This window comes from Drosophila novamexicana, unplaced genomic scaffold, assembly GCF_003285875.2.
Source record: "Drosophila novamexicana strain 15010-1031.04,08,12 unplaced genomic scaffold, DnovRS2.1 tig00000796-arrow-arrow-pilon, whole genome shotgun sequence".
In the NCBI taxonomy this organism is placed as follows: domain Eukaryota; kingdom Metazoa; phylum Arthropoda; class Insecta; order Diptera; family Drosophilidae; genus Drosophila; species Drosophila novamexicana.
In genome coordinates this window covers 564,863-581,596 of record NW_020824824.1, presented here as the reverse complement: position 1 = coordinate 581,596, position 16,734 = coordinate 564,863, and the positions used below count along the sequence as shown (strand labels likewise).

Genomic DNA, 16,734 nt, shown 5'->3' with positions numbered 1-16,734 from the left:
CATCCATATCTGGGGTGCCTCCAGCAGGAAAAATCTGAGCACTATGCAGAGGTTTCAAAATAATATTCTGCGTATTTTATCTAACGCGCATATTTATCATAAAAAAAAGGTAATTCACAGCCAGCTAAATATTCCTTGGGTAAAAGAGGTTATTGCCAAGCTGAGTGATCGCTATATCGCCAGACTAGGCAACGACCTAAACAATCTTGGCACCATTCTATTAGACAACAGCTCAACAACAAGACGGCTCAAAAGGAAACACCCACATGACCTCCCCAAAAGACGAAAAGTTCGGGGCGAATTAACACATTTTGCAAAAATGTGACATTTTCATCCTCAAAGTTAGTTTCGTGCTTAATATTAATACAATTTATTTTCCCTATTGTGACCCTGCGTCACAGGCTCAGTAGACCCTTCATTTAGAATACAGTGTACAAATAATAGTACAGCAATACTTTTAGCAATATAAAAGTTATATATAAAACAAAAGAAAGGCACGTTTTTGGCTCCAATAAAATCTTCGTACACTTAAACTAATTACTTTAGAATTATTCGTAATAGGTAAATAACTTAAAACTAGTATTTGGTATGGTATCCTCTATTTTTTCTGACTGCCTTAGTGCCGAAGTTGCGGCTTGCTGATGCTGACACGAGCAACGAAAAATAGTCGCCAGCCTGCCTTCAACAAAGCTGGTCGATGCTTCTCTGCGTCGCTTCGTTTTCGAAGTACATTGAGCGAAAAAGTTTATAACTTACGAGCGACGCAAAGTGCTTGTGCTTTATCCATGCATGCTTTATTTAAATGATATATTACCATATATACTAACGATTAATGTTACAGGAAGTTTAAGAATTATATAATTTTTACACAATGCGCATCTTGTGCAATAACTACGATAAGAAAATAGCACACATAGATTGATTTCACTTTTGTTTTTGAACAGTGTATGCTCGAGAAAATAATAATAATATTAATATTATTTTTATTCTCCAATTAAGAAATAAAAGAGTGCTAAAAAATACAATTACATATTTATTTGCATAAATAAATATGACTTTTGATTCAATATTTAGTTAGATATTTTATTAATTAAATTTAGATTATTGCGTTTGGGATAGGAGGTAGGTCGTGATCTGCGCTAAAAAACTAAGAAAATTGTTTCTTTGCCAGAGCAGTGGATAACAACACATTCAAATATGCTGTTGTGTATGTACATTCACACGCATACAAACATAATTGCTTGCACGGCCCTCATAGAGCCGAAGCTGAGAGCACATTCTATTTTTAGCTTTTTTGTTCTCTTTTAAAAAAATCAAGCTGCATAGTAGCATTTTGTTGTATGGCGTTACTCATCTCAGTGTTTATATTGTCTTTGGTATTAACACTTAAACCACAATTCATTCCACATATGTAAATTATATATACATATATTCTCACATATCATAAACCGACTCGACCAAATTAAAATAATTCGTCTACGATTAGGCTTAACTAACACACTAACGATAATGAAAGAACAATATACCCCCACATGCTTACTATAATAGAATCCTGTCCCACCCTAAAAATTAATTGTTTACTTGTAGTAAGTACCTACTATTATCCAGCTGAAGGCAGTGGCAGCCATTGCTGATATTCACTTATCATTCAGTTTTTAATCAATGAACAGTTTATATAAATAAATAAATAAGAAGCGGCTGCGCGCTTGCGGCTATTACTTAAACTTATTTATTTTTTATATTTATTATTTAGGATAAAATTTTATTAATTTATTTGTCCTCTGCGTCGGCTTCGTCAAACTGTTTTCACGCTCGCCCTGTAAAAAATAAGTCATATGAAGCTGTTCATCATTGAATAATATATAATATTGTTTACGTTTAGTCCACATTTTGCATCGTTTCCTTCTAATAATCGGAGAATCTATTTCCAACTTGGTCAAGAAAAGTTCGACAATTAAATTTAAGTAAGCGATTTTGTATGGACTCTATAACTGTAAATTCTATTGATTCTTGCAGAACGAGAACAGATGTCCTTAAAATTATCTTGTTCATAAGCTACGACATGGGAGGGAATGCACGATTATCCAGTGTTTTGGTAAGTCTTAGGTATGAGGTCTTTCCTGATATGCGATAATATGGTGTGTGCTTTAGTTTTGCCAAAGGAATTAACAATTTGCCAGAGTTGACCAACTACTCTATTTATCGGAAATAGGGGTTTCAGGTATCGTACTACTCAGTTATCTTGTAGAGCGGGCTGCGATTTGTATATCACTGTGATTAAGAATATATATATGTATATTTTTGAAAAGACGGATTATTTGTACAATATTTTAATAAAAGTCGTCAGGCCTGACTTGAAACGTTGCGTAAGCGTACATTTATTTACTTCCTTTTCAAATAATTACACATTTCAAAATAAAAGCAGATCTCTTGCCCAATTAATTAGTTGTTCACAAAAATCATTGCTTTTTAGCTCCATCTATAATGGGCATAAGCCCGATTACTTTCGCATTGTCTATGCAAGTCGTCCTTTTTTTTAATTACTCGGCCCTGTCCATGCGCAGCGTCCAATATTTCCCAAGCAAGTTTATCAGGCAGATGAACTTTACGATCTTTTTCACGTGCTGCATCCAAGAGCCACTTCATAGCAAGAAAGTAGGATCTTTTCTCTGTCAAAGGTATGGGAACTTGATACTTTACTCCACCTCTTTTGATTTCTGACAACTGAAGTAATGGTCGAGAGTTTTCAATTGCATTTATTAAAATTCTCTCGGTGTCAATAATTACATTCTCTTTTTCGGCATTTATAAGGTTCATCCGTTCAATTTGTGTCCGCTTAATAGTTTCCAATGTATCAGTTAAAAGCTGTTTAGCTAAACTTCCATTACCTTTTTTAGTAATATATTTCAATAGTTTATTTTTAAGAACACCATAGAATATGGAATCGGATAAATCATTTGGAGCCGCTTTAATTGGTACATGAGAGACGTCCTTTTTGTTTATGATTTCAGAATCTTTTTTTAGTATAGGCTCAGCAAAATGTGGAGGGTACATCGACATTAAACGGCAACATTTTAAAGTCCTAATACACCAAAGAAGATGTTAATATGTGTGATTGTTAATTACAACTTCTAATATTACCTTAAACTACTTAGAGTAGTATATGGCACAAACCCCATTATTTCATTTATATAATGATAATTAGAACTACGACTTTCAGATATCACTTGGTGTGATTGATGAGCTAGTTCACATTAGTGAACTAAATCATGTTATTTAGTACATGCGTCAAGCTAGCATCGGTATCTTATTGTCGATTTTTCGAATTTCATTGCATAGCGGGAACCATTCAATTATAATTGAATTAATTTAAGTTTTTTGGCTAGAATTCGGTAAGCCAAGGAGTTAAGATATTACGTTAACAATATCATTTAAATGTTACAGCCCGCAGATAACTCCCCTTTAAACCACAAATACACGAATAACACCTAAATATTCACCACACTGTTCCCGAGAAACTTATCTGCATCGACCAATATGTATATCTGTATATTCTAACAAAAGTGCAAAAATAATGTAGTCGGCTGCGTACAAAAAGACTACTATATTAGCCTTCTTATTGATCCCAAATATCTTTTGTCAAGGATAACAGAACTCAATACAGGCAGTAGCAATTTGAAAATATATTTTTATATATAAGTCTTTGAAATAAATTTTTCATAAATACATTACATATACACCATAGCCTTATTTTGCCTAAAGAAGTTTGGAGATCCGTTGATAAATGACACGAAACCTATCAGCATGAACCGCATATAATTCATAAAAAAATCGTTCACTTTAAAAGCCACCAACAGTTTAAGTTTGTTAATTTATATATATTCATATAATTTTCTTTTAAAGTTAAAAAAAAAAGAAGAAAATCTAGTGGTTAACAGTGCAGCTAGTTGTGGCTTGCCTTCATTAAAAATAAAAGCTCATCGGCCAGGAGTAAATCAATCCATTCTTCTACCATTTATGGGCAGTGCCAAGGAAAGTACCGTCCAAAGTGGAACGTTCTGAAAAGCAGGTACTGTGCTAAAAATTGATAGAGCAAACTAAATTAGCTTTGGTTTCACTTGTTTATGAAGCCGACACTCTTAATTCTTGGCACATATGTAAAGTAGTTGTGCATAACTTGAATATACATTCATTATGTAACCGCTTTGGAGACTTTTATATATAATCTTTAATATTTGTGTTATCTGTAGTGCTTCTGCGCGAAAATACAAAAAAGACTTTTTGTGCGGCTTCTATATTCCGCACACAATGTGTGCAAAACGGATCCGTCTCATACCTAAACCTAGAGATAGATGTTGGTTTGTCTGTACTTCCTACTTACCCATGTCCGTAGGTCCAGGACTATGCGTTTAGCCCAGCTACCATTGGGGGAAGACGCCCATCGTGCTTGACATTTTTCTAGCGTTGCTTCCCGACTGCGTGCTGCGGTGCGGTCTTCTGTTGAAAGTAGATCCATCGGGGGCATTCCAGCCATCATTAGAGCTGCGTCGTCTGAAACGGTCCGAAAGGCGCAGAGTTTGAAGCCGTGCATTTGGCTGTAGAAAGGGATCCTCATTGCTGGTCCCCAGATCGATGACGTGAAGAGGAGCATCGACTGGACCACGTTACAGATGAGCCGTCTGCTGTTCACCATTATGCCGGATAGTGCATTTGTAGCTCTACTCGCCTTTTCTCCGGCGTATATATGATGATATTTCAAAATGAGTCTGTGATCCAGCAAGAAGCCTAGATATTTTATAGGAGGCTTGGAAATTACTTCGGTGCCGTCCACTGTCATTTTGGCGGTTTCCCCAACCAAGGGCTGCTTCATTGGTTTTCCTTCCCAGAAAGTCTTCTCTTTCGCCACCGTGACAATAGTTATTTCATCTGCGAAGCCTACGATGCTGCAGCCAGATTGTAGGGCAAGTCGGAGCACTCCGTCATACATTAAGTTCCAAAGCTAGGGCTCAAGCACCGATCCTTGCGGAACGCTCCCAGTAACGGCGTCCTTGCGTCGTCCTGCAGTCTTGTCGTACATGAGTACCCGGTCTTTAAAGTATCCGGCAACAAGACTGTTGAGGTACTCGGAGATCTGCAGCCTGCAGAGTGCCAGGATTATATTTGGCCAGCTTTCCGTGTTAAACGCGTTGTTTATGTCTAGAGTTGTCACAAGGCAGTACTTTTAAGACCCGCCGCGCCATCGCGTGCCTTCTATGGCCTTCCGTGCCGTGCCCGTTACCAATTTGATAGTGTCGACAGCGCTCCTCTGTTTACGGAAGCCGAGCTGCTGGTCAGAGAGTCCGTGGAGATCAGCGATCTTATTCGATAGTCGATCGCAGATGATGCACTCGAAGAGCTTACCCGTGGCGTCTAGCATGCAGAGTCGCCTGTATGCTGAGATGTCCTGCGGGTCGTTTCCGGCTTTAGGGATAAGGACCAGTCCCTGCAACTTCCAGCTCGTCGAAAAGGTTCTCACTGTAATGCATGTTTGTGTCGATGGGAGGCACCACCGACGTGTCTACAGCTGGCAAATGGTGGCGTAGCTCGGTCTGGTGCGGGAACAGTTCTGGGCAGGTCTGTAAGGGGCTTCCTGCGAGTTTGCCCATTACCATTTTGTAGGTTTGGACGAAGGGTTGAGTGTCGGCTTCATCGCAGGGTTGTATCCAGCATTTTTGCTTGTTTCGCTTGATAGCCTTGGTGAGCTTAGCTCGCCAGGAGTGGTAGGCTGTGCGAGCTTCTTCGTGCTCCAAGGCCTGGTTTGCTGTTGCCCGTCTCGCTGGTACAGCAAACAAACAGTCATTTTGTACCAGCAATAATCAATGTAGCCAACGGCAGATTTGACCACCGCATCCGATGCATTTTCACTTACAAATATCACTGATGAAACGATTATTATTATTTTTCTTTTTATATCCTGAACCCATTAAAAATGGGTATAAGGGTATATTGTTTTTGTGCAAAATCCAAATGTATGTAACTGGCAGAAGTAAGCATCTCCGACCCCATAAAGTATACATATTCTGGATCAGCATCAATAGCCGAGTCGATCTAGCCATGTCCGTCTGTCAGTCCGTCCGTCCGTATGTATGAACGCAAGGATCTCAGAACCTATAAGAGCTAGAGACTTGAAATTTTAGATGTAGGTGCTCCTAGTGCCTGCGCAGATCGAGTTTGTTTCCGATAATCGATAACTTACTCCGTTTCCAAGCAATCGACAAAATCTATTTCGATATCCTGTTTTTTGGGCAATTTTGGTAAATAATAAGAGCTAGAGTCACCAAACTTGAGATATAGCTTCTAAAATAGAATACATATACATATATATATATAATATACAGCTCTTATTATTTAGCTCTTATTATATAGCTCTTATTATTTACCAAAATTGCCCAAAAAACAGGATATCGATTTTTATCGATTGCTTGGAAACGGAGGAAGTTATCGATTATCGGAAACAAACTCGATCTGCGCGGTTCAGGGTATCCCCTAGTTGGGAGCTCCCGACTAGAACCTCTTACTTGTTTTACTTCCGCCTGGCTTTGCTTTGTTAGCCTTACAATATTACTTTCTCTAATTCTATACCTGCTCCTCTTATTTCCCATTCCTCCGTCCGTTCTGCTATAAACTCATTAAAACTTCTTAGTCTCCTGGTTTTGACAATATTTCAAGTTGTCTGCTCAATGAGTGTAGTGATATCTTTCTTTGTCTATTGTCGGGAGCTTCTGACTAGGGAATACCCTGAACCCTCTTGTTCCAACACCAAATGAAGCACGCGCTATTCGCTCGTTTGTAGTTATAAAGATAAATTAAAAAAAAAAGTTCCTTTGGCAGGGTTCGAACTCGCAACTAACTGCACTATTTGCCGCCATCTCTACTCAACAGCCACACCAGCCATAAAAAAATAGCTTCCACAGTAGGACTCGACCTCGCGACATACCACGCTACTTGCCACCGCCTCTACTCAGCAGCCACACCTCTGATTGAGTCCTATTTAGAAAAAGAAAATTAAAATAGCAGCACAGAAAACAATTCAATCGCATTCGAAACAGACGCGCATGAATGTGTGTGTGTACATGTATACAGAAATTCTTGGATTTTGCGTCGCAAACACGCGCGCAGTCAAAATACCGAAAACCAAAATAAAAACCGATCTTAGTAAAATTTTCTACAGTATATTTTTTTGTACCATAGAATATTTGTGTATCGTCAAAAAGATAATTGCACTAAAATTGTAGGTTAAATTGGTGGGCAATCCAAGTTGGGTTGTTAACTTGATTTATAGCTATGAGGCAGTAGCGGGGAGGTGTCGCTAGATACAAAATGAAATATACTTGATATATATATATACCATTCTTGAGTAAACATATATATCACTTTTGGTGACTTATTATTTACCCAATTTTTATCGATTGCTTGGAAACAGAGTAAGTTATCGTTTATCGGAAACAAACTCGATCTGCGTATATACTAGGAGGACCTACAGCTAAAATTTCAAGTCTAGCTCTTATAGTTTCTAAGAACCTTGCGTTCATACATTCGGACAGACAGACGGGCAGGGCTAGATCGACTCGGCTGTTGATGCTGATTAAGAGTATATGTATATACCTTATGTGGTCTGCCTGTTACTTAGATTTGCACAAATACATACTACCCTTTTTACTAATTTTTAATGGGTTCAGGGTATAAAAATAATCACTTCGAATTTGCAGCAGTTGTCTTCCCGTGTTCAACATGGATTCGTAAAGAATCGGTCAATTACCGCCAATCTGCTAGAATTAAACTCTATGGTATATAATGCTTATCTCCTAAAATCCTAACTGATGTCATTTACACTGACTTCAGTAAAGCGTTTGACACTGTACACCACGAAACTTAAACTTGACTTGCTTTGGATTAGTTCTTGTTTAAAAGGAATGACCCAAAAAGTAATGTTCAGGCTGACTACATCAAAACAGGCTCACGGTTTTTCTGGTGTTCCTCAGGGTAGTCATCTTGAACATTTACTCCTTATTTTTTTAATATACTATCTCCTCTTGGTTATATCACATGCCTGTGTACTTATGTATGAAGAAGAGATGGAGGGAATTGAGTTAGGAATAGGAAAACGATTAGGAAAAACTTCGAAGATGGAGTTCAGTGTGTTATGAAAAATTAAGTAAGCCGAGTCATATAAAAAAGTCCAATCGGTTTAAAGCATATGTTAATTAAGCAATGAATAGTTTCCTTTGCGAAAAAAACGGCGGGGCTTATTAGTAGCAGATGAATGAAAAATAAGAGAATTGCAACTAAGCAATGCAACTTCTAAAGTAGGATGACACGTAAACAATACGATAATCGTTGAGCAATACAAGATCAGAACACTTGATCCCAAATAAAACTTGATCTTATTTATATAAATGATTAAAAATTGAATTGATTTGAAACATAGAAAGGTCTAGCATGTAATCTATAAAGCCATGCTGTACTGAGGGAACTGGATAATTTTCGGCAGTAAATAATGACCAAGACAAGTTCGGTTCACGCACGTGTGAAGAAACATCTTTAATACAAGTAGAATGTTTCATATAAACTTGAATATCAGAAGAAGGAGGAACATAGGAGCATATAATACAGATATCGCCTGATGAAAAAGACAGCTCAACTGAGACAATCTCAGCGTCAGTAGGCGTAGTAAAACAGAAAGGGTTTGGATGGCTTTAACGGCAATTACTACCCCGCAACCTCGAGTCGGCCGATCATTTCTATGCAAAATAAAATTTTTCAAAAAAACTTCAAAATCAGATATAGTTGAAATTAACCGTGTTTCTGAAAATGTAGTTATATCCGATTCGAAGGAAGTGCTAGCCATAAAAAGATTTTTAAGCTTAAAAATGAAACCTCTGACATTCTGGTAATGTTGTAATAGTTGTTTGCGGGAGTACCTTGGTATAGAAAAAACCGGAAGGGTGACAGGGAAAGGCTGGCTTCGCGTTTTTTGCTTAAGCTCGTGAACATACATGTGAAGATATCGAAATTTAGGATCAGAAATTATTGGAAGCGAATCATGTGAAACATTAATTTTGAATGATGCTATATCCACGAGAAGTGGAGAACTAAAATTTTGTTATTGACACCTTAGCAGAAGATTTGCTAGCAATATAGGCAGCCAATGACTTACAAGTGGTGTCAGGCGAAAGACGAGGCACAAAAACTTGCTTACGAGGAGCTGTTGGGGCTGAAGGTAAAACAGGTGTTGGTGGGGCCAAAGAGACATCCTGATTGGCTTAACAAAAAGCAGTTTTGTGTGCCACTCGGCCACTCCATGGACTCAACTTTTGCACCTGCTTCTAGGAATCCGCACGTGCGACAAGCAAGACGGAGATCCGTCAGTTGCTGAGATGTTGTACGGCACACAGCCGGGAAACATCAAGAAAGTAGATCGACTTAAACCTGCACATATGATCAACGAGGGCATCCAAGGGGACTCGCAACGCAGCGCTCCATGAACCATGAACATTTTGTGACGTAGTCATTAGAGAGGGAGTATTGTGCCAGCCATGTAATATTCTTGCTGCTGGCCTAACTTAATGTTTATTGATATCAATGGAGATTAGCAGATTGGTATCCCTGGCCTTTCTCACTTTCATCCCTTCTTTCAGGTGAAATAGATGATCCAGCTAACGACAGCTCAAACTTCGTAGATATACAATCTTGAAATTTTGCGTATGTCAGTAAGCACCATCCCTGTTAATAGTTTTCCCTTACCCGATCCTAGCTACTAGCACCCTCTTTGATATCTGCTCGTAATTAGAGACAGTTGTATTATCTAAAAAAAAAATTTTATTACAATTGCGAAGACTCTTGATCGCTCCGTGCACAGTCAGTTTTTATTTATCATGGCAACAAAATTACAAGTCTCATATATGAAAGACCAAATTTCTATAAAATCATTAACTTACAAATTCAATAAAAGGGCCAACCCAAAGAGCGTAAGTGAGAGGGCAAATTTGTTTTCCTGTGTTATTACAGTATTTGCATTTAGAATCAGACAAAATTATGCATGATATTAGTGCAGACTTAAATGCTGGTTAAGCATAATTTACGACTGACTAAATTCTAGCGAACACTACGCCCAGCCTTATTTACACAGCCAAAAATCTTAAATTGACGCCCATAATTCAATTCACCTAACATGCTTGCAAGTTCCAAATATATGTTCTCTCTGGAAATAAGATTGGATCTTATGGGAGAGACTAACGTCGTTGCATTATTGCCCAATTAGTAAAATTTAGCACCTTAAATGTAAATTGTCGGCATTGAAATTGCATAATTTTGCAAAATCTTGTGATTCTTTTTTGTTTTTGCTTCGCCCAAAACGGCCATAGGCGAAAATGAAGATGCTTATGCGCATCACGCCCGTAAAATTTAAATAAGTGTCAAGTTATATTTTTTATTGTCAGTTAACAAAAACCGCATTTTAATTTCCAATAGGCCATTTTCACATTCAAAGTTTTTGTTTGTTAAACTGGTTTTTCATCTCCGAATGAAGAAGAAGTGGAAAGAAATCTTTTGGAGATGAGTTCTCATGAATTAAAAGTCTCTTTAATCAAGAGAACGAAAAAAAGCGTTAAGCCCTTTTTAAAAACAACACGAAAATGGAATTAAAAAATAAGTAAAAATTTAAAAAAAAATGAATAAGAACAGACTTATAAATTAACTTCAAAATTTTTTTCTTGTGATTAAATTTTGCATTTTCATTACCTTAGCAAGATGTGAAACCGTTTAAAATTTCTACTTAAGCTTTAAGTTTAAATCTACAATATAAATGTCCCTTTTCATACGATTTTACTTTTAATTGATATTATTAAGTCACTTGAGTTAGGATCGATTATATTAGATATTATTAAAAAAAAAGTGCTAATTTATTCTCAATGTGGAGCCATGTGCGAGTAAGGAGTAGAGTAGAGAAAAGTAGCTTAAAGCTCTTTAAGGGATCACCGACCAATAGTGTAGTCAAGCGGGCAACTGCTGTCGAATTAACATCAGCACAGCATATCAACAACAGTAACAACAGCTAGTGTCCCTACATTAACTATATCCCCTTTCCATAATTCTGTTGATCTTTTCTTAAGACATAATTTTTTGGCAATCGAACCCACCGTTTCAGCGTAGAGCAGCGATACGCTCCATATTTCGCCTTACCCGACGCCCTAAGGCCGGAACCAGCACGTGCTCTTGTAGTCGCTCTAAGCCCATCAGCTCGCTTACAATCGCTGTATGTTACATTTTCGATAATTCTTGTTTTTTTTTTATTGCGAGTCCCACGTATTTACCCATTTTTATTAAGCGTTTGAGTTTCTGCTTTCATCTTCATTGTCTTGGTGAGATGGCCGGAGCCTCAAATAAAAACTAATGAAATTAAACAATTTGCCAGATCAAACTTTTCCACGCGAAATTCCATATGCGATAACGATATCCTCTTAAGCGCAAAATCTGTACAATAATATAGAAATTGATATATGAACAATTTCTTTAATCAATTTTATTAGAATCAGAAAACGACGCTAACAGAATTGTATTTTGACAAAGAAAGGCACAACTTAGTAAATAAACAAGTAACATGTTCTAGTCGGGAGCTCCAGACTAGGGTATTCCCTAGTATTCCCTGAACCCTCGTATTCCAACACCGAATGCAGTTCGCGCAACGCGCTCGTTTGAGGTAATAAGGATAACTAAAAAAAAAGTTCCCTTGGCAAGGTTCGCACTCGCAACTAACCGTATTACTTGCTGACGACTCTACTCAACAGACAAACCAGCAAAAAAAAAAGAATACACTTGCTATGCCTCTACTTAACAGCCACACCAATAAATAAGTATTATCGAGTAAAAAAAATTCTAGAATATTATATCATATCAAGTTTGGTGACTCTAGCTCCTAATATTTACCAAAATTCCTAAAAACAAATACAGGATGTCGATATCGATTTTTATCGATTGCTTGGGAACGGAGTAAGTTATCGATTATCGGTATATAATATTCTAGAAGCGACATATCAAGTTTGGTGACTCTAGCTCCTAATATTTACCAAAATTGAAAAAAAAATACAGGATGTCGATATCGAATTTTATCGATTGCTTGGAAACGGAGTAAGTTATCGATTATCGGTAACAAACTTGATCCGCGCAGGCACTAGGACGACCTACATCTAAAATTTCATTTCCCTAGCTCTTATAGGTTCTGAAATACTTGCGTTCATACATACGGACGGACGGACAGGCTAGATCGACTCGGCTATTGATGCTGATCAAGAATATATATACTTTTTCGATCGGAGATGCTACCTTCTGCCTGTTACATACATTTGCATTTTGCACAAATACAATATACCCCTTTTACCCATTTTTAATGGGTTCATTGTATAAAAACACAAAATACCACACAAAGCATCCAATATATCTGCATAACAATATATTATTTCTTCCTCTAGTTCTATAAGTGCTCCTATTACCTCCAGTTCCCCTCTCTTTTTAGCTAAAAACTCTTTTAAGTCTTCTTACTCGCCAGTGCCTTACAATATTCCCAGTTGTCTGCTCGAGAAGTGTAGTGCTTCCCTTCTTCATCCGTGAAGCTTTGGTCTATCCCTTGAATATTCTGTATATCCATATCTTTGAAAAGAATCGTATAATATTAATCTTCAAAAAAATTGAGGAAAGTCTGATATAACAAATAACAGAGTTATTTCTACACTGTCCGCTATCCCTTAATTATTTTAAAATATAATAACTTCGACTTTAGAGCATTTCTACAAAGCAGTTCTCTCCCATGCCCAAAATGGGTTCGTAAAGAAATGTTATTATTATGCTTTCTTTATTAGAATGCAAACTGATGTCATCAACCCGGAATTCAGGAAGGCATTTGCCTCTGTTCAGCATGACTTTTTACTGTAACTTGTTTATTTACGTTTCCCTACCTCCCTCTTGCTTTGATTTTCGTCCTATTTAAAGGATAGAACCCAAGGAGTCATGCTAAGGTTGATTACCTTGAAAGAGGTTTCTTTTCTCTTTACTCTTTTATACTTTTGCAGAGGGTATTATAATTATGTCGTAATATGTGTAACGCATAGAAGGAGACATCTCCGACCCCATAAAGTATATATATTCCTGATCAGCATCAACAGCCGAGTCGATATAGCTATGTCCGTCTGTCTGTTACTATGCGAACTAGTCTCTCAGTTTTAACGCTATCTTAATGAAACTGCAGAAGGCTCTCTTTCTGTTGCACGCAGCACATATGTCAAAACCAGCTGAAGCGGACCACTATATCATATAGCTGCCATAGAAACGATCGGTCAAAAATTAAGTTTTTGTATGAAAAAAAATTTTGTTTTTCAAAATATCTTGACCAAACTCGGCATTTATTAGCATTTAAAGATTTCACTATGCTCCCTTCATTTTTGCAAAATCTTATTTACATCAGACTACTATACTACTATCTGCCATAGGAACGATCGGTCGAAAACTAGGTTTTTGACTAAAAACCTTTTTTGTTTATCAAGATATCTTGACCAAACTCGGCTTAACTATTTTCTCTGTGCTTCTTAGATACGAGAAAAGCACTATAAGCATTATGAAAAGGTTGGGTCTGCAAGGGTATTAGATCTTCGACGTGCCGAAGATAGCCTTTCTTTCTCGTAATGCATGATATTCCCTCTAGTTTATATTCATGTAATTAGCTGACATCAAACTTATGCTTTCGTATACTTATCCTCTACATCATTCTTATCTATGAACTCTGGCGATGAGATAAACTCTTTTCCATTGTTTTGTTGTGTTGTCTAATAACTTCACTAGCAGGCTTACGGATGGGCGACTAAAATAACTGGATCGTGTCGGCGATGATAAAAAATATTTATATTTCGATTAAACTGTTAGTTTTTAATTTTTTATTTATTATTTTATTTATTTATAGGTTGACACTCGTGTTGTCAACTATTAATAAATAAATAAATTTGTCCCTATACATTATAAAAAAATAATGTATAAGAATTAAGTATATCAACCAATTTAATAAAAGTAATTGGATTGAGTACACAAATAATTTGTAGTCGTATAAAAAATTTTAAATTTTAATTATCTCAAGAAAGTGCCATTAACATTATAAGCACATGGAAACACTTATCTAAAAATAATCCGAAATCAGTTAACCTTGACATTCACCTTTGAATCGTCTCACATTTCAAAGCATATTTACATATGTATTTGTTTACATTTGTATCATATGTATACTAGAGCGGCATTGCTCAAGAAATTGTCGTTGGGTCGGCTTACCAGCATCATGCCGTGTAGTTTGGTTCATAAGCCTGGGCTTCCACATTCATAATCACAGGTTTTGGCTTAAACATTTTCAAAATATTAATAAAACAATTCAGTTTAAAAATATGATCTCCCTTACTAAATTTAAATTAAATTTATTCTGTACCTAAGAATGGCATCTATCCTATCTCCGAGTACCACCGTATTCCAGCAGGATTCTTTTACTTCATCCATTTCCCCCTTCGTTGGCCAACTGTAGGACAGTTCTTGGCGTTGTCTTCCTGCATACGATAATTATTGGTTAAATTGATTCTCTTTTTCTGTTTTCTGCTTACGCCAAATCTACAAGAAATTATTGCCATTAATTTCTTCCTACAATTATTATAGATTATACCACGTGTTCTGCATAAAACTCTCCTACCCCTAATAAAATCATTGTTTTCAGGATATCTTCGGGAAAGCATTAACCATTTCCAGCTATAAATAAGGGCATAGCTTGCCAGTCAGGCTATAAATTTCCCGAGCCGGGTTGGTGATTTTCCATCCCTATTTCTATGCTCCATGAACTAAACAATATAGTCTATTTCCAATTTTTTTCTTTCTTAATTACTTTTGTCTCCTTATTTTCTTATTTAGGTTGACACTCGTTTTGTCAAACATTAATAAATAAATCAATTTGTACAATGACGGTTTCTTACTAAAAACAATGACTAAGAATAACGTTTATCAACCAATTTATTAAAAGTAATTGGATTAATTACACAAAAATTCTATGCTTTTATAATGGTATAAAAAATTTTAATTTTTTAATATTATAAGCTACAGTGGACAAAACTCAGGAAAGTGACATTGACATTATGAATACATGAACACACTTATCTAAAAATAATCCGAAATCAGTTAACCTTTGACATTCACATATGAATCGTCTCACATTTCTAAGCATATTAACATATTTATGTACATACAGTCACGGACAAAAGTATTGGCAATTTAATATCATCTAGTTTTATTGACGATTTTGTCCAATATACCATCCAATATATAATAATTGTATATTTTGTATGCGATTTTTAGGTATTTGTGCAAGTAGTCCAGTTATTTTTAAAGGCATTGGCGGCATGGTTAATTTTTAATAAAAAGCTTAAAATATTGCTGTGTTTCATAACGGATCTAGTCAGGTTTGGGAACTCTAATTTTTAATAACTAAAATCATTTCGATATAGATTTTGATCGAATGCTTGGAAGCAGGGCAAATTATCGATTATCGAAAACAAATAAGTAATGCTCGGTCACAAGAAGGCCCAACGTTCCAAACTATTCTAACTCTTATAGGTTCTGAAATCCTTGCGGTTATACATACAGTTGGACAGCCAGACGGACATTACTATTGATGCTGATTAAGAATTGATATTCTTTGTGGGGTCAAATATGCTTCCTTCTGCCTGTTACATACATTTGCCCAAATACTCTTTTTACTCTTAAAAATAGGGGTTCAGGGCTTAAAAGGCAGAATAATAAAATAATTTTCTTTCGCTGCCAATATTATATTAGATATGAAAATATTGCGCATGACAGAGAAAGTTCAAGAGTCAGAGTGATTGACATGTTTTGCTTGTGCTCCGAAATTTGTATATATTTTTCCGCTTCTACCTTGCCTTTGTTTGTAAATTTTGCATTTTTTGTACTGTTGCATGGGAAGTTATCTATACATCGGTAAGCACCTTGGAGCTCCCCAAATTTCGCAGGGGTGGCAACGTCTAGCTCAGCATCCACTGACTTGAGCGAAAAAAAAAATAGGAGAGCATAGCCCGCCCGATTCGCTCGTAGGGTAATGAATGGTAATATGCCCTTTATAATGCCCATGCCGATCGTGCCTATGGGTAGCAAGGCACTGAAGATGTCAGTGTATGGGTAGGCAAATTAGGGCATAAGTGTCGTTGCTGCCCATAGCAACAGGGAAGTCAATTTTCAGAGGCGGTGCACGATAGTCGCCCAACCTAAACTCAAATAAACGACAAAATACAATTATCGGCAAAACACGTTTTAAAATGTTTAACAAAAGATTGAACTCAACTATACGTGTACAAAATGGTGCCCAATAAGAATAAATTGCTCGTGGCGAGGTACAGAAATTTAAACATTTAAACATACATGGGACACGAAACGAACGTAGAAAGTTAAGCTAAGAATTAAAAGAAAAACTTCGTGGCATGCACAGAAAATATGTAACTTAGCCCAGCTTCACAATTATCAGTTCACCAAAAAAAATCTTTGAAATACATTTTCCACCGAAGAAGTTTGTCTCAAATGATTTTTTATGTAGATCTTTGGAAATTAATTTAAGCGCGTAACGACAGCTTCCGAATCTTTGACCCCCATTTCAACGAAGGAGGATTGGAT

At 36.6% G+C, this 16,734-nt stretch overlaps 1 protein-coding gene across 2 annotated transcripts; it reads right to left on the bottom strand.

Annotated features, from left to right (window-relative positions):
* Positions 1-2,349: 2,349 nt before the first annotated feature.
* On the bottom strand, positions 2,350-3,235 carry LOC115763928 (28S ribosomal protein S7, mitochondrial). Of its 2 annotated transcripts, XM_030706720.1 has the most exons (3): positions 3,142-3,235; positions 2,788-3,082; positions 2,350-2,724 (listed from the first exon to the last, which is right to left on the bottom strand). In XM_030706720.1, the coding sequence occupies exons 1-3, from the start codon at positions 3,177-3,179 to the stop codon at positions 2,470-2,472; spliced, it is 588 nt and encodes a 195-aa protein (XP_030562580.1). In that variant the 5' UTR covers positions 3,180-3,235; the 3' UTR covers positions 2,350-2,469. The 2 variants fall into 2 exon arrangements, with proteins under 2 accessions (XP_030562580.1, XP_030562579.1); XM_030706719.1 differs by having other exon boundaries at positions 2,350-3,082.
* Between the last annotated feature and the right edge of the window lie 13,499 nt (positions 3,236-16,734).